A 15,521-nucleotide genomic window follows, 5' to 3' on the forward strand; every position below is an offset into this window, starting at 1 on the left:
TCTTTTGCAAGTCTGTCTAGGCTAAGAACTGAAAACCAGTGAGCCGTGTCAATAGCAGCCTACTGCAAACACTTTAGAGCAGTTAAAGTCTTAGGTTGACTGAACAGCTCCAGAAGTTTTTGCACTAAAAGTCCTTTCCTTACCTTTAAGGTTCATTGCTTCAATTTAAAACACCAATCACTGGGCTCTGCCAGACCTATACCATCCTAAAATATTTCTCCAGACTACACCAAGGATCACTAACTGTTACGACATAGACAGCTCCCTGACCCTATCAAAGTGCCTGCAGGCCTTGATTCTACACTCGTCTGCCCTGTCACACATGAAGGCACTTTGGCCTTTCTCTGTGGTCCCAGATAAAATGTCTCCGAGCATAGCATCTAGGTAAACCTTTCCTAGGCAAAGGACTCCATCAGAACACAACAGAACTTCTCAAATCTAACTGTTTAGGTCTGTATAGCCTTCTGAGTTACATGATTACTCATTACACAGATAGCGCCTCATTCACAGAGCAAACACAAAGCTAGTCATTGCCCCCATCAAAGCTATCAAATGGCATTTGTGCTTCACAGGAGAAGCAATTGGCTATCATCAGTATTATGGTCTTTCTGTTTGTTACATAGTTTAAAAAGGTCATGCCATGGTAAAACATTATTTATTAAGTATTTCTCAACAGACTGCAGATGTTTCAGATCCAAGGAAATATCCATGATCTACTCCAGTAGTGTTTCTTCATACTGTTCTGGACTGAAAGTGAAAGTATGCTGCTAAGCAACATATGGTACCTTGGTTATATAGGTTCAATAGTGCTACTTCTAATAGTGGTGACAACTGTTTAGACATGGCTTTCACCCTGTTCCCAATTAGTTGCATGCTTGATTCCTCCTGACGTCACTCATGCTGTGTTAGGAAGGAAAGAATAAAACAGAGGGTAACACAGTTCTATGAATTGTCCATCCATTAGAACTAGAGTTGTTCAGATACTGATACCCTTATTGGATTTCCTGCGTATCCCTGTTTGTTTTGCTCCCCATGGCCGATATTGCCTTCGATACAGTATATGGTATTGGCAAGTATGCATGTCTATGCACCGTCCAATACCACATCATTTATTAGCCCTTTTTCTTTTTTTCCCTCCAGGATAACAAAGTCATGACCCTTCCTACTCTGACTCTGAAGGGTTTAACTTGAGTCAGCCCATATAAAGATGATACGTAAGTGGGATGTATAAGAACAACATTTACATTGAAATTTGTGAAAGAGTTTCTAGCCAGGATCATCTCTAGGCCTCACTTGAGGTAGAACAATCATTTGACATGTGGATGATGGATAATATCCAGTGATAGACATGGCTTCTAAGAGACAATCAAACTTTATAAGACCACACTTTCATCTGTTACTTATTAGATATGATATGTAACTGATACTCATACTAGGACACAGACAATGTGTCACGTGATAAGATTTCATCATTGGTGCCTCTTTGTGCATCCAGACATTCTTCTTAAGACCCCTGTAGGTAGAGAGGTTTTATCTTGGCTTGCACTCAAAGTCAGGCACAAGGCACCGTATATGCCTTTCAAAGGTGTTTTGATAGCAGCAGGTGATTACGACATAGAAGCATGTGCTAATGTATGTGCCTGCTACTAAGAGTGTTGGTGTGTGTCTGTGTTCATCTGTGTGTGTTCCTGCCTTCAATTATGTGTGCACTAGGCTTATGTGTGAGCATGCATATGGATGTGTTTCCGTTCTGTAGCTGCTTGTTGTTCTTGGCTGAGAGATCCCAGATGAGAAGAGCAGATAAATTTAAGGACGTTGAGAAAATATCATAGATTGAGCCTGCAAGAACAACAAACAGGGCAATACTCCTTTTGTCAGTGTGGCAGCTGACATGGATTTGAGGTTTTACTGCTATTAATTTTACACTACAGTATGTCTAACAAACTAATGATACATGTTTAGAGAGGTACTTTAAAGAGAGGTCTAAAAAAGGAATTTAATAGAGCCAGGAGATCATTTTAATGCCAAATGCATGCATTTACAGAGGCCGTCTGTTTTGCTATAGCTATATCAACAGTTTGTGTTTGCATTAAGAGCTGCTGTTACGTCATCAATAAAATTAAACTAAAGACAGAAAGATATCCCAGTCCTCCCTGACCACTTACCTCAATCATGGCTTCCATCCAGCTAACCCCCAAACCCTTACTTGCACTACAATACATATCATTGGTATTCCCCAACATATGCAAATACATAAATACTACCAAGGTAAAGTTTGTTGTTAATAATGCATTGGCCTGCTAAGTGTATAATTTTTATCTTTACACAAAAAAGACAAAGTGATCTCCAGTGCAGCCTCTGCCCAAGAAATTCAACCTTATTCTTGAACATCCACACTAACAAACCTGCAAACACACTTTTGATATCCAATTTCTTAGAGTAGTCCTGATTTATTCCTATATAATTTGTCTGTTTCCTATGCTGGGGAAAAGCTGGTGAGTGCACCAGACATCCCATGACTCCCCATGAGGACTACACTATTCACTCTGTCTGCAACTCATGAATGGTTCATATTAGGAGGATTACGCAAGGCCAATATCCTATAGGGAAGGGGAGGCAGGGGAGCGGGTGGTGTGGTGGTGTGGCCTGATATGAAAAGAAGAAATTGTTAAGAAGTAAAATCAATGAGTGATGAGAGGGAATGAAAAAAATAAAGTGTTGCCAAAACTTTCATAGTTTCAACTACTGGCAATAAAACTAAAAGTTTACCTACTAATATTAAATTCAAAATAAGTACAGATTAAATTTGAAATACACTTAATTATTTATATTGCTAATTAACCAAAACTGTCTTAACGAATACAATTTTCATTTTTCCATGTACCACCCAAACAAATATTAAGTCGGCTCTACACTTAAGGACGTGGTATGCTCAAAAAGAACTACTTTACATGACGTGTTGTCCAACCACATCAGTAGGCAAAGTGTTTAGAACTATTGCAAAGAGCCACTCACCTGGCAAATCATTGTGTGAAAGGGAAATTAATGTTGGATTTTCAGTTACAGAAAGTTATAAAAATTGCAGGACACAGTACAGTCAGAGTATCTGGGCTGCTTTTTTGGTACACACAGAGGGTACTCACAATGATACCTGCTGGAGCACAGGGCTATGTTTCACAATTACCCAGAAAGTGTGTAGCACAAAAAACATAAACAAGCAGGTCTTGCATCTTCTTTTTAAGAGGAAACATTAGGTAAACCGAGTTCTCAAGCAGCAGCAGACTTGTCAGCAGAGTAGCTAAGGGATGGATGGGAGAAGAGTTTTGCAGAACCAAGGTAGAGTCAGATTACAGAGGGGGTGTGGGGTAGTGATGCTAGGGGAGCTTCCCTCTCTCTCTTTTGGCTGGGAGGTCTTTTCACATCAGCTCTCAGATAGGCTTTGACTGAATGACAGCTCTGAAGCCCATGTCAGGAAGAGGATTAGCCCATGGGCTGGGGTACATCAGAGGCATAGGGTCAAACTAACCCAATCCTCTTCATATTTTCTCTACCCCCTAATGTTCTCCTCCATCACCTATTGGCCCCAATGAGCCTAGCAGTGATTTACCCCCAACTGGTCCAACCTTCCACCCATGCGTCTCCTCTTCACTTCACCCTTCTTACTCCCCACCGTAATTTACTCTGTCACTCTGACCTCCTAGCCCTTAGCCATTCCAAACAAACCACCACCCATGGATGAAGCCAAAGGAGCCTGTCAGTTGTCCTTTTGCTCAGTTTGCACCATCTCAGGTGAAGGCCAGTGGTCTGACTGTGGGAGGTCAATCACCCCCCTCATCAAGACCCTATCCAGCCCTGTGGAAACATGTTGCATGAAGAAGCAGCATGCTGTGTGGTCAGCAAAAGCATTTTAGCAGCTGGAGCAAGGCGATCAAACAGAGCACTTAACATTGGATTGGTGGCATGCCAAAATATCTGAGTGAACTCTGTTCTTTACTCCACCATGTCATAGACTATGTTTGTTCTGAGACTGAATGTTATGGGCCATTATCTTAGCCATCAAACCCCCATCACAAAATATAACATCTCTGACTAATTTCTGACCCTTGGTTCTCCTGTTGCATTTATCATTTTGTCATAATTTGTTTGTTGAAAAATGCCACAGTAGTACTTTGCACTGGAACATTTTGCATTTCTTTTGTCTGAGTAGTCCCATGACATGCAAACAGACCCCAGAACATAGTAATATACTCACATATTTCCTCCCTCTCTCTACTTATTTATCATAATATTTATGTTTAAATTAAACAAAATACATCATATATTTTATGTTTTTGTTACACTTATTATCCATTTAAATAAGTTAAAGATTTTGATTGCTCAAACATACATACTACAAAAACGTCTCTGACCAGAGACAAAGAGACAAGATCCCATATGTTCTCACAACAGAAAATAGTCAGCCAGTGCCACTGACCACTACCACTGGAATGCAACCACAGCTAGTGAAATATACCACAGCAGCGAAACTACCTACAGTACATCAATAATCACTGAAGTGTGCCAAAACCCCGAATAAATATATCCCTACTGCAGACAACCTTCCATAGACATTGCAATTCAACCAGGAAGTTGTGTGCGGACCTGGAATTTAGGTATCATCACTGCATCTTGCATAGCATGCATACTCACCCTTTCGCCTCTTATCAAGCACTTTCCTTCTCATGTGAACCACGCTGACGGCGCGATTGTGAGATGGCATAACACCCAGCAGTGCCATGTATAGCACAATCTTTCTCGAGTCAGCACATTCCATGAAAGCAAAGCACTAAACTCTCACCACAGTGTGCAGATAATACCTTTAACAAGCCATCTGTTTGCCTTTGCTTCATGGAACATGGGAAAAAACAAATGTGGGCAACAATTGACCTGTGACTTAGGAAACAAATGTTGGGCTGCAGATTTGAAACTGCAGAAGCAGTAATGGCTTGCTAGTGCTCCTTGGGGTATTGAAAAGGATATCTGGTATTACAAGAACATATTTTTGTGAATAGTTTCCACAGATAGATAAACACCTTCTAACTGGTGTGTCCAAAAATCCCTAATTACATCACACTAAAGAAAGGAAGCTAGAAGTTGATTGCTCAGCAATTTATATAACTTCTAAAAGAAAATACTATAAAAAAAAAAAACTATAAAACCAAAGCATGCCCAACTTATTGTATGGCTTTGTTCTTCTTTGTCAAACCATGACAAAACCCCAACCTTTATTCTCTGTTATTTAGCCAGCCAGTCAGTGATGACTAATGTAGATCTTAGTGCACTCATACAAGAATATTCACCTACCAGGTCACTCACCTGTCTGTATATCGGCGGGCAGGTTCATTCAACATCAGACCATGTGGTGCATGGGTAAAGGGTGGTTGGCGCAACAGTCGGTAACGTAGTGGTTGGCAATGCCTACAATGTGTGCAGTCTGCCTTGGATGCCAAGAGGGTGGCATCAATCTCTAGGTGTTGTTCCATAGTGAAAAACTGTACCCCATACACCTCCTCCTCTATGTCCAGCTTCAGAGTCAGTGGGGTGTCACAGAAGACATTACTGGGGCCCAATGAAATGTTATTCCCACTGACAGTCAGTAGCAAGATGTTGTGGATTGCTGGCAGTGCTGTTTCCTCAGGGCTGAAGAAGGTGACCCACACAGTCAGGGAGTCTGGTACGAGTGGGTAGTGGAACTCTAGCTGAAGCATGCAACCCTGAAGAGGGCACTCCGACAGACCGACAACACCTTGCTCGATCCCTGCATTGGGGCTCCAGGTGCGCACACTTGGCTCACAAGCCTGCTCCACATCAGGAGGGCCTGTGGGAAAAAATACAAAAAAGAGACACAGTGTTATACATGCAACATGTAAACAACAACAACAACAACAACCTCAAATAATCCACATATACACACATACAACAAAACAACATTAAATATAAATCATGTGCTATAAGCAGAAGCCACTTTGGCCATTTCCTATGCTAACATAATGAATGATTGTTAAATTACATAAAGACATTGAATGTGTTATGCTACAGGTCCTTGAATTCCTCAAAGGATGCACAAAACAAAATGATGCTGGTGAGATAGTCATTTTAAATTATAATGCCAGTGGCATTTTAATGAGAGATGACAGATCAAGGATTTGCATCAGTGATCTATTTAGAGTATCTACACTTCTTGCAACATCAAGGTAGAGGTGAAACTGAGAGTTCATTGTGAGTCCATCTGCAGAGGAAAGGCAGAGCTGAGGTGTGTACCTTCTGAGAGGGGCCTGTGCAGGGTTCTCACTTCAGCGCAGTCATTACAACCTCTAACAGCCACACTCCAGCCATATTTGGAGTCCACACACAGCTAACTCGCATTATCCCAAGTGACGTACACTAACATTCATCAAGCACTTTTAGAAGCCAGCAAGCAGCAGACACTATGTTCTCCCTCGATTTCCTTTTGTGCATTTCCAAGCTGGCAACCAACAAAGCCATTTGCTAACCTCATTTCTGGGCACCGTGCAAAATTCCAGTGTTTAATCAAGTGAGGACTGAATACGGTTTCCAAGCCACATTATCTCAACACATTTATTATTGTACTGTAAGTGTGTGTGTGGCCAGAGTGGAGGTGAATTAAAGAAAAAGAGAAAGAGACAGAAAGAAAGAGAGGGGAGGCCGGGAGAGAATGAACTAAGATACTCCAAGAGCTTGGCTTTGCTCAGCTCATGTAGTTCTGGCTTTCTGGGTAAATTTTCATTGAGTTTGCAAGGAAAGGAGCTGTAGCCACTGAAAATATTTTGTAATGTCAGCTGTTATGATGGGCCCTACTCCTGGTCTGGCGCTGTTGCTAATGTGGTTGGAGATTTAAGAGGAGACAGAATAGGTGTGTCATCCACTGTGTAACCTAAGGCAATGTAAACTGTATTTCAAAGCTGAAAAGCTGTATTTGTGATTGGCAGTACAATCTGTGCACGCAAAGGGTTTAAAATCCAACATCAAAACAACAATGATTTATATTTTATTATCTACTTAATTGTAGACAGAACAGCTACCTGCAACAGGTCATCAAAATTCCCAATGAGAAGATACATACCATACTTCATATCAATGTCTCAGTCTTCTGAACTTCACAGCAGAATACAGGCCCCCAAAAAGTATATATCACAAGCCTACCACTATATAAACAGCCCAGCACTGAAGTGTTTGACCTATAATTGCCTTAAAGCGCAGAGAGGGGGCCATCCAGACCTACGCTTTGAATATGAGCCATTCATTCTCTGTTGATGAGATGAATCCATCTGTGTATTAGTCTTTCGACAAAAACACCTGGGAAAAATGAGTGATAGGTTAGGCACCATTGCAGTGTAATTGGCGCTAGGTTCAACGTAAGCCATTGTTTCTGTAATCTTTAAAGCTCTTCAGTAGAGGTCTGGAGGAATGTAACTGAAATTGACAAGGTTACATCTCACTGGAATTTGGGGAATCATTATTGGTATTCTTCATGGAAAGGAAGCTCACAGCTGCTTCCAGAGTACAATGATTAACTGAACTGAATTGTGGAAAATCAGTTGACTGATAGGCCTCCATATCCCCTGACTGTTAGTAGTGATGGAAAAAAACTTGATTCAATTACAAATCTCTCATTTGAAAAGTTTTATATTGCAATAATGACCTCAGAATAGATGGCAGTGGCTGTGTATGGTCTTATAAGTCTTATTGGGCCAAAGACCTGCAATTTTGACTGTGGCCAAATTAGCGTACAACCCAGGTCTGTTCCTGGTGGTTTGGGATATGGCATTCAGACAAATAAAAAGCCCTGTGTAGAAAAATGAATGCCATTGTGATAACCACTTGGTACATATTAGACACACAGCATTCATGTTACAAAATAATCCACCTAGACTGTGTGTATTTGACTTGCTGAATGACTTTGGGGGCTTTTCAGACCCCAATCACCAATTATCTGTTCAAGTCATCTGATAATTGGGCAACATCCGAGAACTGGAAAATCCATAATCAGCAACGGTGCTAGCCAATTAGGCTTAATCTTTTGTATGCACAGGTGAAGATACTGATATACGGCTCTGAGGCAAGGATGATCAATGTTTGATACAACTTGTGGAAATCCACTAAAAGATGACAAGTTGGCGAAGTATAATAGGATAGGATGCTGGTGCCTGCCCACTATCCAGTCATAATTCTTCTGCTCTGGAGAATCATACTGATCCACAAAAAGTCCAGAGAGCCGGATGAATAAACAGACAAGGATATGTCCGGGCATGCACGCTTTATGCTTTCTAAGAAGAGTCTGGCTCTGGCTCTCACTATCGATGACTCACTGTCACACACTGTTACACACTTCCTCACTCAGAAGGCAGTCATCAACCCCCTCCAAGCCTTTTGCCCTGACACACACACAAACAGAGAGACACTTCACAGACACACTTTATTAAGGCAATAGACACTCTACGGGGGTTGGGGACCAATGTCACATCCCGTTGCATTCACGGTATTTCAAAGGTTAATCCGTCATAGCTGTTGGCAGCTGGTGGGGTTTTTTGTAATATGGAGCAGTTGGAACAAGTGCTACTTTTGGGTACACATCACTAGAGATATGTTTGACTGATAGATGTTAATTGGAAAAAAAAAAAACACTGAGAAGGAAATCTGATGTTTTCTCAATTAAAATGAGCAATGTGTCAACAGTGTTTCATGTAGTGTATAATGTTGGCTTCTAGCAAGGTAAAGCTGAGCAGATTTTTGAAACTGAGCCTGAGCTTTGAGCGTTTTCTCTCTGTGTGATAGTTACTGGTCACTAGGGTTTTAAATGTTATAATTAAATAAATATTCAGATACATCAGGCATTAGACATAAGTTTGCCTGTTAAGTCACATACCTAAGTTAGTGATTCCAGAGTGTGCGTTTTCGAATCAACTGGACAACAGAGCAATGAGTCTCACAATCAGTTTCCTAGTTCCCCTTTTTTTCCACACTGCTCTCGGCACCTGTCTTCTGCCACATTTTCACTTCTCCGGGAGCACGTACTTTCCTCTGATCCATAGATCTGCCATTCTCCACCTTTCCACCAGATGCCCTTGGACTTTCCCTCATTTCCTCATTTCCTCATCTACACACCTGTTCCCACTTCTCCTGCAGTTACCTGACCTACTCCCTAATCAACATTTTGATTACATTTGTTTCCTGCCAGATTATCAAGTTTAGTTTCCGTAGTGTTGTTGTTGTTGTTGCTTCACTATCTTTTAAACTTGTATATCTCCACATTTTTTTATGTTAAATCACTGAACCGTAATATCTGCTTCTGTCATCTGCATTTGGGTCCATCCACTGCTACCTTGCACCCTCCACCCGTGACAAAGGGCATTTGTTTTCAGAATAACAGGCTGTCGGACAATTAGGCTTTCGGTCCAATGTGACACTTTTCTGACTACTGAGGTTTCGGAATAATGGACTATCGGAACAATGGCACTGAATAATGTCGGGCGGACAATCCCTGTGTGACATCACACAAACCAGCCAGGTCTGATACTGTATTTCTTCTAATAATATCTTGGACCAATTCACCAGGCGGACATATGTTTGCTGTTAAGACTTGTTGTAAATCCATACATATTTACACACAAGCAAACATTTTGAACATTCTGTATATTGCAAATGCACATAATTAATCATTTTGGAAAAAAAACCTCAATGTGCACATACAATATAATAGGAGTGTGTATTTGCTTAGAGCTACACACACACACACACACACACATTCCTACACACATGATGGTGAACATCCACATCTTGGACCTTTCACTTCCATTCATGCAACACTGCTGTTTTCAATCAACCCAGGATCCTCCCTTGTGAATGTCACTAACCACATGCAATTCTCTTAACTATCTTGGGTGGTTTTCACCCCACCCAACCTATCTTACTCCCTCTCTGAATCTATATCCATGTGTGTTTTTGCCTTTTTTTTCATTCTTGCTTTTTTTTACTCCAGCCATAGCACAGAGTACTAAAGATTTATGGGAGGCACTCTGGCTCTGACCACGCTAGTGTTTACCAGTCAAGAAATGTGAGGGCACAGCCCACAAGTCCTTAGAACAGGTGCGATGTGTATGCATTCATGCTGATGCACAGTCACATAAGTGCATACGTTAACACACTTATTTTCTGGCATGAGGATGTTATGCCAATAGTTAATATGTTGATACTTAAGTTTGTAGTATCTTAGAGCCAGTAGTTTGCCAGAATGTCTTTTGGAAGTTAGTAACTGCTGGACACATGCACCATCACAGCAGGAAACAGCAGCTGTGGTATCCAGTGAGAAGCTGGCCCAAGCAGAGTTAATAGGGAATGGGGAGCTGCCACAAACAGGGACCCCTTCCAAGGGGGAAAATAGAGTACAGTTTACACACACAGCATGTCAGACAAGCCCAGACTTGCCTCTGGTACAAACACTATGGCCAGTGTGAAGGCAAGGTTCAGTGACTTTAGAATCTATGGATCATCCACAAACACACACACACACACACACACACACACACACAAACATGCACATAAACGTCAAAGTGACCCAATCAGAGATAGATATGCAAAGAATTCTGTAAATGAAATAGTTTGGCATTTTATTATTATTATTATTATTATTATTATTATTATTATTATTATTATCATTATTATTTATTCCATGCAGTTTAGGAATCAGTGGTCTACATTTATATACTTTGGTGATCAATGACTATAACTACTACTATGCTACTTTAACTTTAAAACCAAGTCATGGCAAAAATGATTTAATAAATATAGGCTTGATGCTGTACATGAAAGAAGTTTGGCTATCTAGTGAGGCAACGATTACTGACCCTCACTACAAATATTGGATTGTGTGGCATGAACATGGGGTTGTGTCTCGATGGTAACCCTAGATTTGCTAAACTCCTGAGATTTGTACGCATTGTTGCGAAACTCCTCAGATGTGTATGCATTTTTTCTTCATCGTGTGCATTGTCATTTTGCACCATTAACATGGAACCACAAAAAAGATTGACATTTTGGAAAGTTACCACAAGAGGGATTGTTGTGTCCTGTACACTGGTTGCAGTGTAGTTTAAGCAGGTCTTACTTTTCTTCTCTTTCAGATGTAGGCTACCTAAGTTTCTATGGTGTACAAATTCGGACCAAGTTGTTGTCATGACTATACAACCATTAGAATGGACTACTCTGTAGCGTATATTAAAGATTAATCTGCATTGCAACAAATATCCAAGTAGCCTACAATATGCAATATAGCAATGTGGCAATAAGCAGAAGACACCATTACCAACATTGTACATACTCTTTGGTATTGGAAAAATATATACGGGTTTGTACAGACAGATGCCAACACCTTAATAGTAGCACTAGTAGTATTATTTATTTGTCATAGGTATTTATTGTGGACCAGTATAATTTAGCTGCTACTGTTGGAATTGCTGGAATTTTACAACTATAATTTCAATAACAAACTCAGCATTAAGTAAAATAACACATAAAGCTGAAAAACAAATATATGGTACTATAGATACAAGTGTGCCACCCCAATATGACATTCCTAAACAAATAAGGGATACCTATAAAAGATTTCTGATGCTGCCAGAAGAAGAAGCTGACAGATTTAGCTGATATATGGAGGAAGATGGTTCCAGAGTGTAAGGGCCAGAACAATGACAGCCCTGTCAGCTTTTCAAATTTAAAGGTGGAGTAATGGATGGATAATAGACCTTGGTCGGACAAACTACATGAACTTACAGTGATATAAAGGTTCCACATCTAAGTTATGGATGCTGACAGTAGACTGTGCAGAGCCTTACCGTTAATTACAATATATATTACAGTTAACTAAAAGTATGAGTAATAGCTACATATAGCTGACTAAATGCACTCACATATTGGACTATGTATACTAATATCTTAGACATGCCTTTGTGGCATGGACCCAAAGCCCAGATGTCCGACAACTTGTTATTCCGAAAATAAACGCCCATTGCTGTGAAGGCCCTGTGTGAAAATAGACTGGTATCTGGTATCATCAGCTTATGTGTGTAATTTAATTGCCATGACTAACTTAAGCTACTTCTTTTAACCTAAGACAACAAAGGTTACCTAACTATTGTTACAGTGATGGCGAAGGTCACCTGACTTTGCCCTTTCCGTCACATGCAAATACAACTTAGAAGATATTAAGGGCAGAAAACTCGAGGGAGAGTGTATATCTTCAGGAAAACAGGCCTTTGGAGTAGTGGGCTTTTGTTTTTGGGATAACAGGCTGTTGGAACAATGGGCAGTCCCAAAGTGCTTAGGGTAACAATTTTGTCTAGCTATTTAATTGTATTTAAGTTGGGAAGGTTTCCCCAAAATTAATTTATCAAATTTCTTGGTTAGTCCTCGTTATTGAGGCATTTTATCATGTCAAAGGTAAACATGTCATTTGAGTATACTTTAAAAAATTTTGCTCTTACCTTTTTGTAGGATTCCCTCAGTGTGTCATTAGTCTGCTAGTATGACTTAGTCTTAGTCTGAAGCTGGCAGTTTTACCAGTTTTACTAGCAACGTTCAGTCTACAAACAACCCATAATGCAGCATACTCTTACAGCAACACTCACTTGGTAACACAGCTGGTAAGCTACTAGCTTGCTGCATTTAAAGAGAACATCTGCTGAAAATCTCTGTGAATAAGTACATGTGTAGTCCTAATTTCCCAAATTCAGGCCACTGCAGTACTATACAGATCTCTACACATTTGTTTTACTAGTAGGAAACACAGCTACACTGGAGATATTTGACTAAACACAACCTTGCAAGGCATAATGCCCAGCGTAACTGACTGTGATTTAGGTGTACAGATGGGACAAAAAAATATTTTTATAGCTTAAATACCTCACCCTTAATGCGTGTTCCTGTATAGATGTTCTTATATGGATTCACGACCAGGGCAAAAATAGAAAAACAAAAGAGAGGAAAACTTTCTTTTTTTCAAAAATCTGACTAATTTCAAAATTTATTTCCCCTTAAATACCCCTAAACTAGATTTTTAAAAAATGGGTATTACAGCTAACACATGATCTTTAACCTTGGTTTTGGGCCTGAGCCCTCATATGGGAATTGTGGTACCATACAGCACCATCCATTGGGAAGTGACCTCCTTGATCCTTCCATGTTATCCCACGGCCCAAGTGTCATGAATCCAGTGAGTCATTTGCATGTTTTGAGGTTGAGTCAGTCACCAAAATGTTTTGCATGTTGGAGTACTGACTCAGAAAATCAACAAAAGTCAAACCTCAAATCATGTTATCATACTATAAACTGGGGATAAAAGGGGGGATGTGGCTTTACTCTTATATTAAATTTACTTTAAAAAGGTCATTACAGGTCATTATAATCAAGAAACTGACTGAAGGAGGAAAAGGGAAACATATTTACATTTATTATGTGCACTTGAGCCACAAATGTACCAGTCTGTAGGATTTAGTGGGATCTTGTAATCTTGCAACTACACTGCTAGATGCAACTAAATCCTACACAATGTTTTTTAATAAACAATAAGTAAGTATATATAGTATCGTACTGTACCTTCAGCCTCTCGTGGGGACCAGTGTCCAGAAGGTGCACACGGCCGTGGAGACGAGGAATTGGAGGCATACTGCAGTAAAACTCTCCCCTCAGTGCATTTATCACACACTGATCCCACTTCTCTAGGAAACCAACAGACAGGCACAGCAACCAACTTAGATACAGGCCAAATATACATAATTCATACAGTATACAAAAAAGACACATTAATGACAATATGTTAAATGATGTGACAAATGATGGAAACCTATGAAGCTCATTTCACCTATTGTAGAAGTGTCCAGAAATCGGTGGAAACCATTCTAAGGTGATGGAATTATGATGCTGCTCAACCACTTGGGGTGCCATGGGCACTGGAGGAGGTTTGGAGGCAGGTTGCCAGGTCTGATAGATGAGGTCCAGGTAGCAGTGCATCCTAGCCACCTGGTTCAGTGTGAAAGAGTCTGTGCAGGCATCATCTGCAGGTGACAGAGGCAGTTGTGAGGAGTGGGAATTGGATTTTGGCTTAATCAGTGACAGGAAAAGGAAGTAATAAATTATTCCACAGGTCTAGATTCCATAAATAAAATAAACCACCAGTTCATATTTAGCAGTTTATTTTTTTCCATTTAACAATGACAACAAAAAATGTTGAACTGCACAAAGGGAGTGACATGAAAGGATGTGCCCCCTGCTGTGTTTTTACCGTGAAATGCCCTTGCTAAATTCCACACCTGTCTCTGTATGCACACAGACTCAACAAATTCCTCTCTCTCTGTGTGTCAGTTTTTGCACGTGAGAGGTAGAACTGTAACGCGTTGCCCTGGTAAGCAGCAAAACACATGTGGAGGCTCCATCTCACCTGCATAACTCATGTAGTTGTTAAACGGTGTGTGTGTGAAATGCCGACAGCCACAGGTTTCATTGCCCGGCTCAGGATCGTGGCAGCCTTTGTATTTGGGAGTGGGGTTGGTGTCCTCACACAGATCTCCAGTGTCCATTGAGGGCTCAGTCTCCAAACATGCATCATTGCACGACTCGATCTCTGATATACCTCGAAACACATGGTAAAGCCCAAGACTGTGACCGATCTCATGGACCATTGTGTCAGTGTGACCAAATGTACCATAGAAGGAAGGGTTCAGTACAATTCCACCTGAGAAAATAGATAGGAAGAAGACACACATACACACAATGTAAACACTGGAAACACTCAAGTGACTGCACGCAACACAAAAGCCTTTTTCTAGTGTATCGTAAGGTAGTTGTGGAACTGGCGTAAAATTCAATGCATTACTAATGGGCCTCCTCAACTTCATTATCACCTTTTTCCCTGTTAGAGCTGTGATGAAGACAGAAACTGCTTGAGGCTTGAACTGTAATTACTCAAAATCAACAATCTGGGCCGCCAAAGAAGGCATGTGTGTATGTGAGTGTGTATGCATGCATGTTTGTCTTCTACCCAAATGTGTGAGGGCCTCTTTGTCCCAGGGCCAAGTGGCAACCCCTGCCAGATCTTCATCAGAAGAATTGGCAAAGAAGACATTCAGGTGAGTTGAGCCATCCAAATGCAGAATCTCTTTCAGCTCTTTCACATCCAAATAGGCTCTGGAATATAAAAAACAAGAAAAAAAAGAGTATTTCACATTAAGTTAATAGCTCTGCAATGAGGATGGTCTCCTCCTAGAGAATTCAGATTTCACCAAGGCAAATAACAACAGTGTTCCTGGCCAGAAAGAGTTTATGTGGTATTATCTTTAAGGAAAACAGAGCTCAGAATTAGGTCCCTGTTGAATTTAAATATTTCGTTAAAGTGTATTGGCAGTTGCAATGGCCCTTAAACCAACAGAATGAAAGTTGAATAGGAATAATTGACCCTGTGAGGTTGGAAC

The 15,521-nt window shown here is 40.5% G+C and overlaps 1 protein-coding gene across 1 annotated transcript in view; it reads right to left on the bottom strand.

Moving 5' to 3' along the window:
- Window positions 1-15,521, bottom strand: part of pappaa (pregnancy-associated plasma protein A, pappalysin 1a) — an 89,729-nt gene that overhangs the window by 57,695 nt on the left and 16,513 nt on the right. The window contains 5 exon segments of the mRNA XM_051413179.1: window positions 5,356-5,857; window positions 13,651-13,772; window positions 13,916-14,108; window positions 14,492-14,785; window positions 15,092-15,237. Coding sequence (XP_051269139.1) covers window positions 5,356-5,857; window positions 13,651-13,772; window positions 13,916-14,108; window positions 14,492-14,785; window positions 15,092-15,237 — 1,257 coding nt within the window.

Source organism: Dicentrarchus labrax, unplaced genomic scaffold (genome assembly GCF_905237075.1).
Source record: "Dicentrarchus labrax unplaced genomic scaffold, dlabrax2021, whole genome shotgun sequence".
In the NCBI taxonomy this organism is placed as follows: domain Eukaryota; kingdom Metazoa; phylum Chordata; class Actinopteri; family Moronidae; genus Dicentrarchus; species Dicentrarchus labrax.